Raw genomic sequence first — 20,158 nt, forward strand, 5'->3', positions numbered from 1 at the left:
TGCAAAGTGAAGTTAAATAAATAATTATATAATATAAAAAAATTTTTTTTGATTAAAAAAAATCACATTTCAAAGGTTAGTAAAAAACGAGTAATAAATTTAATATTTATAAATATACAAAGTTAATATAAATTAAAATTTTAATAAAATTTTAAATAAAAATATTTATTATTTTATTTTTGTTGTTAAGCTGTATCGTTTCATTTTTTTTTGTTTTTCTATAAATTCTTCAAAATATTGATTGATTATTATAAATAGAATAAATAGATTTCACAGATCATAGATCAATATTGAAGTCTGTCAAATAGAAAGTTAGTTGAACTGTGGGAAGAGAGAGACAGAGACAGACAGAGAGAGATTGATATTTATGATGCATTTTGCATATTTGCTATTTGCTATTTGCATTCCAAGACAAATCGCTCTTGACAGCGGCAAGCTGTTGGACACGTTCAATTCAAAACTCAACGGTTGATTGGGCGCACAGCTGAGCGAGGAACACACACATGCACACGCACACACAGCTAGACCGAGTCAGAGCCTACAGCAGAGAGCAGAGAGCGCGGCCCAGCTGTTTGTGTGCGAAGAGAGCGCGTCGCCTGCTGAGTAAGAACAGCCGGCAAGCGCCAAAGCAACGGTAAAATCAATATTTACTTTGCTGGCAGCTGTTTGCAGCTGTATTGGTATGTATGGGTGTGTGTGTGTGTGTGCTGCTGAATCAGATGGCTCGCCTTCCAGTCATTTTCACAGTCACAGTTTTAATGCTGCGTCGTATCGACTTGATTTGAGTTTAGTCATTGAAATTAATCATTAGTTCTATTTGGATAGTTTGCTACTCTATAATGTAGACTGATCCTTGGTCTAGCCCAGTGCCTGGACTGCCATTCAACTTTGGCATTTGCTGCGACTGGAAGTTGCGTAATTTCATTAGCGTTGCCCAATCGAATATCATGCACATCGACTTCCAGTCGGTCGGCGTTTAGCGGCATTTTTCTTCCACGTATATTTTTTTTGTTTTTGTTTTTGTTTTTCTTGTTTTTTTGTTTTTGTTTTTGGCTCTGACACGAGGACGCGGCGTCGTTAACGAGATATCGTCGTCGACTGCTGCTGCTGCTATGTATATCCGCCGTACTGTCCGGCAATTCGTGGTCAGCGTCTCAGTTGTTATCCGAGTGTCTTGTGCATTATATGAGTAACAATTCATAGTCCGTCGCACTTCTAAAACAAAGCACGTAAATATATACATACATATATAAACTGCGTGAATCTCTAAATAGAATAATATATGTTAATTATATACAATCTTTATAATAGCATAGATATATGCATAATTTATATATATGTATATTAGAGTAATAAAAATATGTGTGCTTGGCGCTTTTTAAAAATATTTTGTGATTTTTTTTTAAGTTTCAAATAAAAAAAAAAAAATATTGTGTTGACATGGAGAATTTTTATATGAATATAGAAAATATATATAGATATATACAAATATACAAATAAATATTGTTTTAATTGATTATTAGCCGTCGATAAGATAACAAAATGTCTGTGTTATTAATCAGTAATATATTTTGATGAGCTTTTTATGGTCTAATGGTCCAACAGTCTATCTTAAGCTAGTTTTAACTGTTTGGGTTTGAAGACCAAAGCACATAAAATCAGCATACATATCGTACGACTTACGATATATACGATATACAATATACGGTACACGATATACGATAAAGAGACTATACGAGATACGATATACAATGTAGAATATACGAGATACACTATGTGACATACGATATACGATATATGATATTCCCATACCTCTCCCTATCGTCTATTTAAGCTCAATGATCACAAATGCTGTAAAAGCTAAAGATTTAATACGTCGACTTTTTTCATAGATTTTACTATAGTATCCATCATTGAATCTTACTATAATATCTTGATTGGTAGTCAAAAAAAAATTCTCAATTCAAAAATTTTTTATTTTAACTAAAATTTTTGTTTTATTTGCTAAATCGCATCATGTTGAGTCTGATGGAAGAAAACTCCAAAACTTTAACTAGATTTAAAGTAGGCAATAGAGTTGCTCGTATACGCTATTTGCATGGGTTAAAGTGCGAGAAGGGAAGCGAGAGCAGAGAGCAGGGTGGAGGCAGTTGGTCTGTAGGGGGAATCTTGCCTACTCTATTCAGCGAGGAGTCGAGTACTTAATGCGCCAACTCCAAAATGCCAAGGCGGCATATCGACAAAATCGACGACGGCGGCGCCGACGAGAATGACTGGCAAAATGTTAGCCGGCGCGGAACGGTTGGGCGGGCGGGCCATGGCGCCAGTAACGAGACGAGAGCAAACGAAACAGAACGAAATGAAACGACTGGGAAACGACTGGGAAACGAGCCAGATACGAATCGAAACGAATTGGAAGCGACGAGTGAGGCTCGTTTAGCCGGCAGCACGAATCGCAAGGACGAGGACGAGCCCTCCTCGGCCCAGCTGAGCTGACAACAACAACAGCAACAACAACAGCAACAGCAACAACGACAGCGGCAGTGGCAGCAGCAGCAACGGCAGCAACAGCGACAAACAACAGTTATAAAAGCTTTGGCAGCGCCGCACGCAGACGCAGGCTGGAATAGTTCCAATAACGGCAAATAAGCCACAGTCACAGCAACAGCAACAACAACAACAAACGCTGAAGTTGCCGTGCAGCCCCAAAATCGGCGACGAGCAGACGCCGCTGCTTCGCGTCGCAGCCGCAGCCGCAGCCGCAGTCGCAGTCACCGCTTGTTTCGCTGCCCAAACGCCGACGCCGCTTCGTTGTGCGAGTTGTTCCGGCCAAAGAATCAGTCGTCGTCGAGCTTTCAAAACGTTTGCAGCAAACGAAACAAAAAAAAAAGAAAAAAAGAAAAGAAGTATACAAACGTACACAAATTGTAGCAGCAGCTAAAGAAGAAGTCGCAATAACAGCAATAGCAACCAGCAGCAGCAACAGCAGCAGCCGCAGCAGCAGCAGCAGCAATAGCAGCTACAAAGTAATTTCAGTTCGAATTCGCAGAAGTTTAACAAAAAACTTCAATATTTTTTTAAGAATTTTTTTTCGACCTGCAATTGATTACTGAAATTAAAGTGACAAATTTTTGTTTAGTGTATGCATGTGTGAGTAAGTGTGTAAGTGTGTGTGTGTGTGTGCGTGCCTCAAGTTGCTTTTGGTGCAACTTCGCAGTTGCGGCCTGGTTGGAGGTTTTCTTGTGGCTTCCTTGCGGTGATATCATATAACAAATTGCCACAGTTCTCTGTGGCTAGCAACTACAACACGTGCTGGCTGCTTTCTCAGTGTGTGTGTGTGTGTGTGTGCGTGAGAGAGTGTGTATGGCTGTGTATGTGTGTGTGTGTGTGACCTATTGATTCTACAACTTCCTTTGCAGTTGTGTAGCTCAGTGCAGTTCCGTTTTATAGCGGCTTCGGTTGCAACTTCTTTTCAGTGCCCCAGTTGCATGAAAGTTCTTGAACGTTGCAAGTGACTAAACTGTTTTTTTTTTTTTGTGTATTTCTTTTTCTTTATTTTTTTTTTTTTTTGCTGTTCTCTTGTGATTGTTGCACTTATTTGGCTAATCATCGAGCCAATCAATTCTTGATTGAAAACTGAGCTGCAGCATTGCGTGACTCGATTGAAAGCCGAAAATATACATATATGAAAATTGATTTAATATGAGAGCGAAATATCGAGCTCAAGCTTGGCTTTAAGCTGTGAAACTGACAAATATCTGTACCGCATCATATCTGAAACTCTCTGTGCGATCAAGTCAAGTTTTGAGCTAAATTACTAAAATTGATCAAGTTTGCTTGAAAAAATTTTTTTAAATGGATTCAATATGAGTGCAGACAGTTAGCCAGACTTAGCTTTATGCTGTGGAACTTAGGGGCTACCAGCTGAAATATTATATAGTATCATATATTATGTAATATTTAAATTTATTTTGAGGATCAACTCAAGCTAGATAGCTACATAAAAAATGAATCATTGACCAAATCAAAAACTAAGCAGAAATGATTGAAAAGTATAATTAAAAAAAAATAATTATTTGTTGAATTTTTATTCCTTAACGCAAACTTATATCTCAATATTAGGATATACGAAAAAGAAGAAGAAGGAGAAATATAAATTGAAAGTAGATAATCAATGATCAATGCGTTTTGCTCTACTGAGTGTCTGCCATAGTCAGGCTTTACTGTATAACAGCATTAGCCTAAAGATCTTTTAAGCACAATCAAATTTTCTAGTAATTGTTAATTAAATCTAGTACAACATTTTATCAGTACAAGCTCAAGTTTAAAGCTCAGAGAGTGAGTGAGAGAAAGAGAAACTTACTTACATTCTTCACTTCCTTCACCTTTTCCTTCCTCTTCTAAAAGCAACAAAGTTACTCAGATTAAAGGTAAAATTGTAAAAAGACCCAAAAGAATTCCAAAGCTGGCAAACTAAAAATAAAAAAAAAAAGTTGCAAACTAAAACTTGTTGGAGATTCGCACTTTGGGACACTTTTCGTTTTTGTTAGAGAAAAGTTGAAATTAGCACGGCAAAGAGCGTCCATTCATGGCGTTAGATGTTTTGTTTCACTACAAGCCAGAGCTGCAAGCTATTCAAATTTCCTTAGAGTTCAAAGATAATATAATACAAAATAAAACTGCTTAATTTAAGCTAAAAGAATAATAAATTCATTTAAATCAAAGTAAATATATTTAGATATCTTCAAAGTGCTCTCATGTAAGGCAATATCATTTAATGTAGAATCTTGATTAGAAAACGAGAGAACAAAAATTGATAGAAATTTTCCATGGAAAGCGGAAAATGCTTCCTTAGTGCGAGCACGGCTGCACTTGACTTTAGCAACTGCAGATTTTGGTGGCAGATGCCGCTGAAATGTGACCAAAAATAGCAAAAACTCATTAATCAAATTCAAGGCGTGGCCAAGACCAAGAGCAAGACCCCTCAAAGAGCTATAGCCCTATGCGAAATGGGAAATGTGAAATGCTAAATGTAAAATACAAAATATGGCAATGCGTTTTCCCAGCACTCACAACTGACAACTTGGGCATATACCTCATAAGTGTGAATGTGTATGAGTATGTGTGTGTGTGTGTGTGTGTGAATGTGTGTGTGTGTGAATGTGTGTGTGTGTGTGTGGAGCTGTATGTGGGGAGATACAATAAATGTGGCTGCATTTGCCGGCGACTGGCTGGGTGAATCATCGGTCGACGCCGCCACCAACACGGCACGAAGCAATGCCAATGGAGACACTAGCAACACCAGCAACACCAGCAGCAGCAACAGAAACAACAACAGCAACAGCAACAAATTGAAAGGCAGCGTCAGCGGAGCGCAACGCCTGTGGCAGGGGAGAAGGCGCATTGGGCACGTAGACCAGGCACGCGACCAAGTCCAAGTCGCAAGGAGGCAACAACAACAGCAACAACAACAGCAGCAACAGCAACAACAACAGCAGCAGGATTCCAACAAAAGGAGTTGTTCAGCTAGTTGTTGTTGTTGTTGTTGCTGCTCTTGTTGTTTTGTTGCTGTCTTCTCTTTTTATTATGACTGTTGCTGTTGTTGTTGTTGCTGTCGCTGCTTTTTATAGTTTTCACATTCAGTCAGGCAACGCCAGCGCCTGATGACGTCGTTGTCGTTGCTGCTGTTGTTGTTGTTGTTGTTGTCGTTGTTGTCGTTACCATGGCACGATGACGACATCTTTTTGGGGGTATGTGCGAGCGTGTGTGTTGTTGATGTTGTTGTTGGTGTTGCATATGTGCAACAACACGGCCAAAGTTCAATGCATTTATATGCGGAGCCTGTCTATGGCTTTTTATAGCTCCTTGCCTGGTTAGCCGATGTCTGGGCCACAGATCGGCCCAGCAATATACATATATATATACATATATACATATGTATATATATATGCATGGATGTATATGCATGTCCAGCTCTCTGGGCTGTCATAAGTGCAACGGCTGTTGGCGAGTGCTGACAAAGCCAACAACAACAACAACAACAACAACAATGCAAGCACGTTGAAGAGCTACAAAAATGTTGTGCTGCTTAGCCACTCGAGTTGATTGCAATTAAATGAAAGTCATATTTGAGAATGACAGCAGAATGGCCAAGTTATAAACCAGCTGTAACTATTAAAAAAAGAGGAAGAATTTAGAATGTACATACTTCTGTTTTTGTGCACTATTTCGAATAGAACTTTCTATGCAGCAAGTGTTAAAGCAGGAGACGCATTTCTATTTGAGTGCATTATGAATGTGGACGAGCTCGCATGTTAGAGCACTCTTCACTCTCCAATCTCCAACCTCCACTCTCCACATAATGCACTACATTCTATCTCGCAAATTAGCGGAATATTATCACTTCGAAAGCGAAATCAGCGGCAATCGTTCGTGCTTTACTTCTGCTCTCAGAGAGAAGACGAAGTAACGAGCTGCAAATTCAACTAGAAGGAATAGATTTGCTTAGACATTCAAGCTAGTTCAGTATTCAGCAAAGAACTTCTTTTTTTTCGATCGTGTTGGGTTTTCAATGTCGTCCTATTATCATTTGTATATTTGATTTATGAATTTCGAGAATTTGTGTGATTTATGATATATTATATACATTAAACATTAAATATTATATAAAAAATTCCCCAAGAAAATGTTATAGGAATTGCTCTAAAAGTTCCTTTCATTTATTTGTATTTTATTTTTAAGCTAAATTTATTTAAAAAAAATGTAAAGTATGAAACTTTATATCTATATATAAATTTTATGTATAAAATATATATATATATTTTTTTTTATATTTCAATATAATTATATTAATTTATATAAGTATATAAAAGTTATTGATAATCTATTCTTAATTTTTGTTTTAATATTAATATATAAATTACAAATATTTCTGTTTGTTCATATTTTAAGTAACTTTCAATTTTTCATACTTCTTGCAGATTGAAAAATATATATTCAACAGCAAACGAAGAAAGCTAAATTAAGAAAAAAAAAGATTACCAAAGAGAAAAACAAACAAAAGAAAGACATTCAAAAAGTAAAAAAAAAGTATATATACGAATATCTAGACGCAACTCAAGCAAAAATAAATACAAGAAGAAAAAATAAAAACAAAAAACGAAAATTTGCATGTTAAAAACATTCACATACACACACACACACACTTACATAAACACATAAAAAGAAAAACACAAATGAACAATTATTAAATTAATTATTAAAAAAATACTAAAAGAGCATTGCTACAAGTAAAAGCTAGTCCAAATCTACAGTAAAAAAAGAAAAAATTATATTTAATTGAAGATAAAAAAAAAAAAAACCAAAAATAAAAAATCAACACGCCAATTGCCGCAAATTTACTCCAAACTAAAAAAAAAAAATAATTTACGAAAATTCCCAAAAAGTCAAAATAAAAACGAAATCTACGTAATTTAATTTAAAGAAAAAAAAAAATTAAACACAGCTTCAACGTGTGCACAATAAATAAAAAAGAAAAAACTAAACTAAATAACGTAAAATACAAATATTTAATTTCAAATATTAAAAAAAAAAAAATTACACACCCACACAAACTAAATTCCAATTAAGCAAAAATTTGCAGAGACAAGAGAGAGAAAAAAATATAAATAAATAATAACAAAACCAAAATCAAGTGAAGAACTCATTAAAAAAAGCGCCCAAGTCACGGCCAGCAAACAAAAAGTACAACAACAAACAAAACAACAACCAACAAGCAGCGTGTGAAGTGAAGCAGCAAACGCTGCCACGCCCTCGTTAGCCGCCCGCCCATTTGGCAAAGCAGTCAAGACTGAGCATCGGCCGTTTTACCGGACAGCAAAATTTCCAAGAAATTTGACGTGCCCGTAACGCCGCGCAAGACAGAGAGAGACAGAGACAGTTAAAAACACGCACGTATTCTGAGTGTGAGTGTGTGTGTGTGTTACAGAAAGAAAGAGAGCGACAGAAAGAGAGGGGGAGAGAGAGAGAGAGAGAGAGAGAGTGAGAGACAACAAGTACGGCAGAGTTTTAAAAACTCGGCAAGCGCTAAGCGATACGATTTTTTTTTCAAGTGTACGTCTAGGAATTTTTTTTGTGTGCCCGTGAGTCTGTGAGAGCAACAGCAACAACTGTGATGGGAGATCGGCCAAAAGCGACAGCAACAACAACTACAACTAATACTACAACAACAACAACTAACGCAGCAGCCGCCGCAATGGCAGCAACCGCTCCGGAAGACCCAGCCCAAGCCAACGGGACTGGCCAGGGCAGCGGCAACGGCAACGGCAATGGCAACGGCAATGGCAACGGCAATGGGAATGGCAATGGCAATGGCCATGGGAATGGCAACGGCACTGGAGGCAACGATCCGCCCCAGGAGCCCGGCCAGGCCCAGGTGTCGACGGTCAAGCTGCCAACGCCCAGCCATGTGGACGGGGATGCGGATGGCGGAGCAGCAGCTGGTCCCAGCGCTGCTGCTGGCGAGGCAGTCGACGATGCGGCCACTGATGCGGGCGCCAGCTCATTGCCGCCGTCGGAAATTGGCGGTCGTCCGCCGTTGGACACCGCCTGCTCGGATGGCGGTGGCGCCTCGAGTCTGGCCGGCGGCATCGTTGGGCCGCCCAGCCCGCTAACCGGCTGCTATTTGCTGATTGTGATGGGCGAGCCGCACTCCGAGGAGCACAAGGACAACATCTTGCAGCATTTGCTCAAGGGTAAGTGCCAACACCCCATTCGAAACTACATCGAAGCCATCGACTTGATGCTGATGATACTGCTCCACGTCGAGCTCATCAGCATAAATTATTCGCATTGCTCGCATAGAAAGTTTGCATATGCAAATGAGTCAGCCAGTCGAGTGGCTGGCGTTACGGCTGAGCAAATGGCGTCGCGTGCCAGTCCATTCCATTCCAATCCAAGCCAATTCAATCCAATCCAATTCAATCCAATCCATGTTCAAATACCAATTGCAATCCAATTCGAATCCAATGCCGGCCACTCCACCCACTGTGAGTTGCCCATTTTCACACTTTGCTGGCTGCCGACACGCCGTCTAATTAGCTGCCCACTGTGTCTGCCCCAGCCCCTGCACCCGCTCCCCTGCTCCCCTGCTCCATGCTACATGCCCCATGCCCCATGCCGCAGCGACGACTGCTCGGCTGGAGAAGCCACTGATCAGTTTTCATAGTCAATGGGCAGGCCGTGGCTTAGCTTTAGTTTTTACTTTGCGCCTTCTCTTTCTTCTTGCTGCTTTTTTTTCTCATTCTTACTTAGTTTTATTTATTATTCATTTTTCATTTACCGCTGATTCTAAGCCAGCCGTTTTCTTGCTCATTTTCACTTGCCGTCGACGACTGACACAGTTTTCCGCCTTGCACATAATTATCTTGAGTGCTGTCGATGCAAAGTGGGCGTGGCGGGGCGCTGGTGGGGCGTGCCACTGATTGCCACTCAAATGCGGTACAAGAAAATATTAAAAACATTTTTTTAATACACTTCGCACTCTACAGAACCGCCCGAGTGAATTCTAAGTTCAGATAATTTGCTTTTTGTTGTTGCTGAGATCTCTATTAAATATTAGATATGTTTTGCTATTTATAAGATTTAATGTTATATTATAGTATATAGAATTTTAGTAAGCAGAGGCTGAGTCACAAAAATAGACAATTTAAATTGCACTTGACTCTCCAAATGCAGCTAGAATAACTGATAAAGTAACTTTAGTTTTAATACCCTGAACTCATTGAAAATGTGAAATCGTGGTATATTGGTTTGGTTAATATTATTAAATGTATATATTAAGCAGAAGGAGGTGTGGTAGATCCCATAAAGTATATATATATTATTATAGATATTATTGATCCGACGACCTGAGTCTATTTAGCCCAATCCGTCTGTCTGTCCGTATTGAGCGATCCCAGTAGATATGACAGCTAGAGATATGAATTTTTGTTTGGTAAGTCAATACATTCCACGCGCAGATCGAGCTGGTTTCCAAAATTCGATAACTAATCCCGCTTTTTTGTTATTGATAAGCAAAGAATTATTGAAATGGAAGCAGTTTCGACTAAACCTTTCGTGCTTGTTTTTATAATATTTTGAAATATATTTAAAAATTATTTAAATCATAAATTAAGTTTGAATAATTTTAAAATATATAAAACTATTATTTTTAAATATTTTAAATTTAATTCAAATATTAGCTTTATCTATTGTCACTTTGTTTGAAGTAATACCTGAAGTCAGCTCATGTCAAAGGTGCCAAAATTGTTGGAAACAGCAGCTTAAAACAAATCTCTTCTAGTTGGGAAGTGCCGTACTAGAATACGCTACCTTGACACAGCTTGAAAGCTATCCAAGAAAATAAGTGTTTATTATCAAATTCAAATTCAATTGGGTTCAAAGAATCGAATAAACGAGCTTCAAATTGGACACGTAGCATAGAATAACTGGATCTCTAATTGGGTGCCTCTTAATAAAATATACCCATTGAAGGCATTTTCCTCATGCAAAAAATAAATATATCTCTAATATAAATTATAATTCTGTATAGCTATATACAAAATTTTATACAAAGTGTATTTTGTTTCTCAAATCGAAAATTAAGCTGAAAAGCTTAAAATAGAATCATCAAAAAGATTTTAATTGCCAGCTTCTGTTTCTGAGATGCTTCGCGTTCAGTTACAAAGGAGACTATAAAATAAGCTGCTATTTCTTCCATTTCCACCTCGTCTTCATCTACTTCTTCCTCTTCTGCCCTCTACAGCTCTTGGCAAATTGTTTGAAGTTTGAGTCACTAAATAGAATTAGCTGTTGCATCAGTTCAAGAGCTTGAATTAGAGGAGTTTAACTAACTCAAATTTGGGCTATTTATTTTAATAATAAAATATGATTATCTATATGTAAATGTAATGGATTTATCCGTGAACTCTCTGCAGTGCATTGCTCTCTAATCTCTAATCATATCAATTAGCTGATGCAATTGTATTAAAATGAAAATTAACACGTGATTAGTTCACAGCGAAACACTAAAATTGATGCTCATATTAAATACTACGACAATGACCTATCACGCCCATGTCAGGGGAGGGGGGGCGTGACTAGCATGTGGTTGGAGTGTTATACGAGCTGTGAATGGGAATTTCTGCGCTGCTGGGCGCAAGTTAATCGCATTGTCTCGCAGCACAATTGGCAGATAAGCAAGCTGGCAAGTGGGCGTGGCTGGCCGCCTCGTGTCGCGCCGCAGAACTCAATTTAAATGTCGCTGGTAATTCGATTTAAGTGAATTGCGCCTCGGAGTATGCAGCAGCAATCGTTGCAATTTAATTAAAAATTACAAGAAATATAAAAGGGAAATGAGCAAAAGCACACAGAGTGTGTGTGTGTGTGTGTGAGAGAGAGAGAGAGAGTGAGAAGAGCTGCAAATGCTTTTGTATTAATTATTTTCATGTAATGCAATCAACATTGCAATCACAACAAGAAAAGTGCAAAGATCAACAAATGCAGCCGGAAATGACTATGTGTGTGTGCGTGTGTGCCTATATGTGTGTGTGTGTGTATGTGTGCTTGTCGGGTTATTAGCAAATATTTGATTTATGCAGACAACCAGAGACTGTGACAAAGCCCAAAGCCCAACAGATGAGCGCAGACATTGACATTGGCTGTGTGCGGCAGCTGGGTCTGGGCGGTTGGGCTGGTTGGGTGACTTGTTTGGGCGTGGCACCGTGGCACCGTGGCACTGGCTGAGCCACAGGCAGCTACTGTGGCAAGTGGCATAATTGCTCAACAAGCGACGCCGTCTGATGCGCCCAAAAAGCGCCGGAAATTACGAAAGTTGAACGTCGACAACGAGAAATTAGTCGTTGGCTACTCTAAGTGGGTGGCGGTGGTTTAGCTGCTGGGTTAGCTGGGTGGGGTTGGGTGGCTCACTGGACACATCTCGGGACACCGTTTTGTCCATTTTTGTTTTGTGTGTTAGTTTTCGAAAAGAGGTGAACAAAAATTTTGTAATGTTTGTCCAGTGCAAATAGCGACAAGAGATGGGAGTGGGCGGGGCTGTGCAGGGTGGGCGTGGGGGTAGTGCCACTGCGCGTGGAGGCAGTTTTTTAATTGATTTTGTGACACGGTCGAACAGCGTTGCGTGGGGCACAGGTTGAGCAAACAGAAATGCAAATGTAATGGGGAAAAAGGCTAATGGGAAAAAACGGGCCTAAAGAGCGCCGCCACCAAGAATCAACGGTGGGTTGGATATGTGCATATATGTATACGTATAAAGATACATATACAGAACAAATAAATGCGAACGTTGGGCCCAAGCCATTTAGGTTATGTATTTTGCAGAAAAATAATGCTTTTTCGGTGCGTGCTGCGGTTTGGCTGGGCTCAGGATTTGCTTAATCAGATGAAAAGAATGAACAAAAGTTAAAGCCGATAATTGGATTAGGTTGATTGTTAGACTGAAATAATTATAACATACCTATGCAGATATAGGTTTTTATCCAAATACCTCTCTAACTTGAATGAAAGTATTGAAATAAGTATATTTCATATTATTAGTTTTCTTCTATATGTGATTAGATATTTACAGTAAGCAGGGCAGCTTTTGGACAATTAATTAATTAAATATTTAATTAATTTGACTCATTAAACAGAAATAAATTAAACTAAAAATTTAATTTGACCCATTAAACAGAAATAAATTTAACCGATTTTTTGAGTCTCTGTCTCAGAGAAAGACAGAGATCTTAAGAGTGCAAATCTCATAGCTAAAGTTGAAGAGAATATTTGATAGTTCCTGAGTCAAGACTCTGTTGAGTAACTTTTGAGGGTGCCTGCCTCTAATTCTATGACTCAATTAGAATATATAAATGTGGCATTGAAAGCATGTGAAGATATAGACAAGAATAGCCTACATTGTCTGAGCTCAATTCAATAAAATTATTAAGATAATGATTTTATGTCCAATTGACTTTTTGATTTTATTTTATTTTGACTTTATTATTATTATTTTTTTTTTTGTCTTTTAGTTTATTTTTTTTTTATTTTTATTTTTTTTATTTTTTACTATATTTTTATTTTATCTAATTTTATATTCTTATTTTATTCTATTTTATTTAATTTTTCTTTTATTTATATATTTTTAAATTTTAATTAGTTTTTTTTTTTTTCATTATTATTTTTTTTTTTGTCTATTCATTATGATTCTCCAAATTCCAATGGAAGATCATGGCAGGCTTTGATGCAATTGCAGCTACTGAAAGCTCATTAAATTTTTATCTAATTATCTGTTCTGTTTTTGGGTAAAATAAGATAAGATATTAAGCAAAATTTAGATCTTAGGTCAGTTATACATGAAGTATAACAAGCCTACTCAATTGAGTATTAGCTTTAGGCCATTATTACGTTTGCTGTATTCATGAGTGTTCAATTCAATATACCCGGTTGTAGAGCCAGAGAAAGCAAGTGTCATGCAGGTATTATGTTTCACAGAGCTTTTGCTGTGCAGCTCTGCTTTGCACCTATTTGCCGGATGTGGCTGGGGGTCTGCGGGTCTGCAGGTCTGTGGGTCTACGGGTCTGTGGTCTGCCGTATCGCTGACATTTATGAGAGACAACCACTTGAGAGGCAACCACCGAGCGCACCACCAAGCGCACCACCACTCGGCGGGTGCACTTAATTATGACAATTACTGCTGCTCAATTGCAGCGTCCCCAGTTTTTTATTTTTTTGCATTTGTTTTTTTATTTTTTTATTTTACCGTTTTCTTGTTTTCCATAAGCCCAATTTAAGGCGTCGCATTACATAGGATAAGAGGATGAGAGGGTGAGGGCGTGGCACAGGTGGTGGCATTTTGCTTGGCTCATTTGGTTTAATGGCTGAGCTTCAGCTCGCAACCTGCGCTTTTTAATTAACTTAAAAAAGAAATCAATATAAAGAGCAGCGTTCAAGGTCAGCGAATGGAATCAAATTAGAAAAGGGAATCGAAATGACAGAAACGGTGCGGAAAGAGTGCGAGACGAGACGAGGGATACTTTGGCACGGATATGTCAGAGTCACATAACATTATTATAATGTCAACTGTTCAGCGTTGGGGCTGTGAGTGGCTCGGCTATGGTGCTACGGGGGTCTACAATGGATGCAATGGGGTCTATGGGGTGTGACGCCCTGTTTAAGTATTACGAAAATGTGTTAAGGCGAAAATCGATGCGACAAAAGTGCCATAGACACACACAGAGAGAGAGAGAGAGGGAGAGAGAGGGAGAGGCAGAAGATAGATAGAGATAGAGGTAGATAGAAAGAGAGAGCACAAAGTGCGTGGCTCGCTTCAATGTTACGGCTATTTTTAGCATCGGCAACTCTGCCATTGGGTGTTGGGTGTTGCTTTGTGGCCCATCAATTGCGTGACAATGTGTATAAGATATGACAGCTGGCTGCACTTGATGACACACACACACCCGCACACACACACATAAACACACTTGAAGCAACCATTGCTGTCGCTGGCTTTGTGAACGGGTCGGCTACGTGACTGGACCTCGAGCCGGAGCCGGAGCCGGAGCTGGAGCTGGACAACTGGGCTTTAAAGTAAACCACAACCGAAAGCCAGCTGCAGCAGCGGCAACTCGACTGTTTGCTTAGAGCCAGTGCAAACAACTCGCTCAACAATGCACAGCAAACTAAAAAAAAAAGACAGGGAGAGAGAGAGGAGAGAAGAGAAGAGGCAAAGAGCAGAATGTAGAAGTAGATATAGACTGAGTATAAAAGCCAAATAGTTCAACATGGCTAATCGAGTACGGCTTTTGGACACTTGCAGCGGCACTCGACCCTTGAGCCAATGACAGCCAGGATAATTGCAGCTTTGACAGGCTCGGACAAGTGAACAGCTCCCAAAACCCAAAACTAGCTAAAAAGATTTTAAATAAACACCACACATTTTCACATACATATATTATATTATATGTATATTATATATATACAAATATATATACAGATATCAGATGCAGTTCAGTTTGATTGACAGCGGTTAGCTGTGGGCAGCTGAGAGCTATTTAATTTGCAAATACATAATAAATTCTATTCATAATTTGTATTGAGTTGAGTTCAAGTTGGAATTACATAACTAGACTCGTGGCTCAAATTAATTTACTACATTGTATAGACTATGGAAGTGTCCTATGACTACCCAGGCATAAATTCTTAATGTAGAGCTGGAGATTTGAAATTTTGTATGAGCATTATATATTTGATTTTTTTTTTTTTTTAATTTATTTTCTCTACTAGTCTAATATACCCAAAGCAAAAAATTTACTTTTTTGGATTGAAAAATGAAAAAATAATTATAATTATAATAATAAGTGCTCAAAGCATGAATTAAAAAGTTTATAAATAAACATAAATTTATAAAATAGTAAGTATAGTGAAAATTGAAAGATATCACACTAGGAATAATCAAACCATTCATTCATGGAAAACGGGCGGATACGTAATATTTTCACATTGTTTATAGTCCAATATTTCTATTCTATCACTATTTATATTTCATATTAAAGAAAGCTAAAAATATCAAATGTATCAGAAATATATAATGTTAAATGTCTTGAACATGCACTTCTAATGAAGTCGAATCTATATTTATATAATAATTATTAAATAACTAATTAACTAACTTCATCTGAGCTGAAGCTGCTCTTCATCTTGACAGAGTTGCGAGCTGTGCCTCAGGGCGTATGAGCAATGTGTCAGTTATGGCAAAGGCGTGTGTGTGTGGGTGGCGTCATCAATCAGCACACACACACACCTACACGCATATGGTGGGCGCACTGAAAGTGCTTTTATTGCAAATTAATTGCTTTGAAGTGCATTTTGAGGCCAGCTTGGCTATAAATATACACAAATATACGCACCTTGGACATATCAAGTGTGTGCCACGCCCATGCCTACACACACACACACACACACGCAGATCGTATGACGCTGTCGTTTGGTCAGTTTTGCTATGGCCGCGTCTCATGTTACATGCAAAAGTCAGCCCAACTCCAAACGACTCTCCCTCTCTCGCACCCTTTCTGCCCCTCTCAAGCTCCCTCTCTCTCTCTCTCCTGCTCCCACGCCCTCGTTTGAAAGCACTTTAATTAGTTTTCATTCGTTTGCAGCTGCGAGCTTTGGCTACAACTTTGCGTTTTGGCCGCCATTAAGTCAGCAGTTTAATTTGCAATTACTTAAATTATGCTGACGATGGGGACAGGCGATGGGGAACAAGGGGCAGGGGGAGGGGAGAGCGAGCGGCATTTCATTTGATTGGCATCAGCTGCGGAATGCAAATGCATGATGCGATTATAATTCAAATTGGTAGCACGTTTCTGGGCCTGGCTTGGCCTGCAGCCTGTTAACGTCTTTCGAGCCAAGGGCTTGGCGTACCTGGCAGCTGCTTGGCCCAACTTTTGTTCAAACTTGAAACACGGAAACACCTTAGGGCATTGTCCTTCACATTTGGTCCATGGGTGTGTATGGGTGTGTGTGTGTGTGTGTGTGTGTGCGTGGGGTTTCATTAATTAGTTGCTAACTTCTTGTTGATGGCCCCTCTAATTGCCAGCACAAAAGTTGGTCCAACTCGGCCGCAAATTGATATGTAACCGCCGAGCTTTACGCAGCCAGCCAGAGTCCGGCGCAATCTGCGGCCACTTGTAAGCGAAAGTCAACAAATCAAACCAATCCAAGACATATGCTCAGCGAATGCGAATCAAGCAACTTTAACTTGAGAGCAAATTGCCTGGAGAGTTGTAGTTGGAGCGAGCACGCACGAAAATTTCCCAAAAATAACTAAATTAAATTTGTGCGCCTTTTGTGTGACAGCCCGACTTAAATGGGCTTAGAATCAGTCAGCACGAACGCCGGACGACTGAGCATGACTCTGTTCACTTCAAGCCAGGAACATTCCAAAAGGAGCAATATATATTTACTATAAATAGAACTTTCTAATTTGTTGAACGTGTGAGCTCGACATAAGCCCAAACGTACCTTTGGCATGAAATCATACAGAATTGAGCAGATACAAGGGACACGAATTAACTAACCATAGGAATTTTAGCTACATGCCATTTTTTTACTATAAGGGCAAGAGCATGGAATCAATCATGCAATCATGCAATGAATACGATATATAAGCTAGAGGGAACTCTATCTCTCACGAGGTAACAAGATTTCAATACGACATGATACACCAATTAAGTATGAACTAAAACTAGCTAAGCACGACTTAACTAAAGACAGAATACTTTTTTACAGTTTCAATGAGAAGTGACTTGAGCTGATATAAGCCAGGCAGCTGCTAAACACAAGCTAATAAAAATCAGAAAACTACCTTATAAATCCGACACGATGTGATATGGTCTGTCAAGCTTTGAGCAGGAGGTAGCTGGAGTTCCAGTGAAAAGCGACAAGAGCTAAGACAAACTCAATGCGAGCAAAGCACAAGCTGCAAACGAGCTAAGCACGAGATTAATAGGAGCTAAGCACGAACTAAATGCGACTAAAAAAGAGACTGAACGGTCCAATGAAACGTGACACGAGCAAAACTCAAGCTTAAATTGAGTTTAACTGGACCAAAATTAGACTTGCCTAAGAACAGAAGGCGCAGAAGCAATTCTAAAAAGAAATGACATGAGCTGAGCCCAAGGCCAACACGAGCAAACAAGCTAAACACGAGACTAGCACGAATCAAGCACGAGCTGAGCACGAACTAACGAAAAACAGCAAGCAACTTTCGATACGAATAGAGCCTGGCTGACACGAGCTAAGCACGAGATGAACACGACTTTCTCAACATCTGAAAATTCCAATAAGAAGAATTGGTGTGAGTTGACACGAGCTCAGCATGAGAAAAACACGAGCTATGCACGACTTAACGAAATCCAAAAAACTATGTAGCAAATCCATCTGGAAGTGGCTTTAGATCAACTGGAGCAGGCACAAAAAAATGACAGTTGCAATAACTTTTGGTGTCTAATCTTATTGGAGTTTTAATAAAGTTTTCCATCGCTAGTCAAATCTAATTGGGATAGTGCTGCACTTACACTTACTTGTATGTTATCCTCCAGTTATCTCATGCCATTTAACTAACACGAGGGAAAACAGACACTAAACATGATTCCAATAAGACTAAAACGGCACTAAAATTCCAATAAGCATTGGCACAAGCTGACACGACTTGTTCATGCAATAATTGATTGATTTTTATTCGCGCAACTATTTCTACTTTGTAAGTCCATTTCGAATGAGCATTTTATGGCAAACACCTGCGAGACAGAGAGAGAGAGAGAGAGAGAGAGAGAGAGAGAGAGAGGAAGGGAGAGAGAATGATGGCTATAAGAGCTGAATAGTCTGCTTAGCACTTTGGCAATTTTATGAAAACTCTTTCAGCTCAAGTTTTGAAAAGCCATAAAAATAGTTAAAGCCCAATTCGAATCTATAAGAAATTCTTGGCTCGTACTCATGAAGTTTATCGCGTTTACATATTTAAACGGACATGGAGATATGGGATTGAGAGACAGCGAATGGGAGCGTGGTAGAGGTAGAGCTGGCTTATAGCACGCTTGGCAGCCATTTTGTGTGCAAATACTACGTGTAAAACGATACAAGTTGCGGCTGTCAGCCACGCCCACGTGCTCAGCAGAACTTTCGAATGAAAATAATGCTCATCCGGTGGCCCTTCAAGTGAGATACGCTTCCGACTAATGCTATTGCCACACGTGCCACACGGACCCCAGCTCAAGCTCTAGTTATAGCCCAGGCCAACACTTAAGCCAGAGGCAGACATACAAACAGACATACATATATACATGCATCTAAGTCTCTTTTTTGATTAACATTAAGAAAAATAATCGAGCTATTTTTTTCTGCAAGCTAAAACCTTTTTTTTTATGAGCCCGCATTCAATTCGGCTAAGCCACTTTTTGCTGTTACAGCATTTCTTATATGAAGTGTATATATTTATATATATATATATATATATATATATATATGTATTAGTTTGTTGAGCCCTAATGAAAATTAATAGCTAATCTCAGAGTTCGTTTGCCTGGCAGCAAATACAATGCCACGCCTCATGTTGCGCCTTGTGCCCCGTGCCCCACTTGAATATGCAAATTTGGACTTTTTCTTTGCATTTTTAATTTTGTACTTTTTCTTTTGTGTGTTTGGCCGTAAGTCGGTCGAGCGGAAGTGCCAAACTTGCAGCTCCTTAAGCTGACAAATTTCCTCGAAATGAATTTGCCACAGCAGCAAATCGCAGTCGACTTTTGTTTGACTTTTTGATTGATTCTCATTTGGTTTGCCGTTGTTCCGTCGGCTATTTGCATAAGAACCGTGAAGAACTCTCCTCCTCACTCTCTCTCTCTCTCTCTCTCTCTCACTCTCGCTCTCTGTCTGTATTTCCTTTAATTGTTTGATTTCTAAGAGCTCTTGAAACTGATGAGGTCTGAAGTATTGGGATGAATATACGTAAATGCCTGGATGTACCCAGATATATCTAGGTATTTCTCAGTTCTTGGAACCTTTCTTCTTAGTCTTATAGCATATACAAAAAACAAAAGTTTTCTGGCTTTCAAAATTAATTTGGTATATTCATTGAAACAATGTCTCAGTCCATTTGTCCCTGTGCTTGTCAAAATCCATTGCATACGCTCAGGCGCTCTCTCGCTCCAAATTTCTATAAAAATTAGTCAGCTGCGGCTTTCCGACTTTGAGCTGACATGAAACGAAAACAAAAAATAACAAAATCAATTGGAAATTAATTTTCAACAATTTGCAATCAGTGCCAACCCAATTTGAACGCCTCGACGAACGCACAGCACCCCCACTCACCCCAGTATTCGGTATGTGTGCCAAGTTTTGTTCACACATGCTCTCTTATGAGCGCCGTGCTATGAAATTCGGCTGAAGTTTCAAATATGGAAATCAAGTAAAGATAACTTGGGGTAAACTTGAGAGAGGAGAAATAATAATAAAAATTTGATGAGGTATAAGAGAGGAGTATATTAATTTTTGGAACTATCTGTTGTACTATAGATTTCTCTTTTCGCTGTTGAAACTGGAGGCTTGCAATTTGGAGCTATATTCGTTA

At 39.0% G+C, this 20,158-nt stretch overlaps 1 protein-coding gene and 1 long non-coding RNA gene across 3 annotated transcripts in view; both read left to right on the plus strand.

The window, feature by feature from the left end:
• The first annotated feature begins 203 nt into the window (after positions 1-203).
• LOC122757858 lies at positions 204-7,011 on the plus strand. Its single transcript, XR_006358019.1, has 2 exons — positions 204-1,229; positions 6,981-7,011. It is a non-coding gene; the product is annotated as an uncharacterized LOC122757858 (long non-coding RNA).
• A 1,164-nt stretch (positions 7,012-8,175) lies between these two features.
• Positions 8,176-20,158, plus strand: part of LOC6584385 (microtubule-associated protein futsch) — a 62,766-nt gene continuing 50,783 nt past the window's right edge. For both annotated transcript variants that reach the window (XM_044011421.1, XM_044011422.1), the window contains exon 1: positions 8,176-8,753. In XM_044011421.1, the coding sequence (XP_043867356.1) occupies positions 8,255-8,753 (499 nt within the window). In that variant the 5' untranslated portion in view covers positions 8,176-8,254. The remainder of the gene's footprint in view (positions 8,754-20,158) is intronic.

This window comes from Drosophila mojavensis, unplaced genomic scaffold (assembly GCF_018153725.1).
Source record: "Drosophila mojavensis isolate 15081-1352.22 unplaced genomic scaffold, ASM1815372v1 contig_136, whole genome shotgun sequence".
NCBI classification, from domain to species: Eukaryota; Metazoa; Arthropoda; class Insecta; order Diptera; family Drosophilidae; genus Drosophila; species Drosophila mojavensis.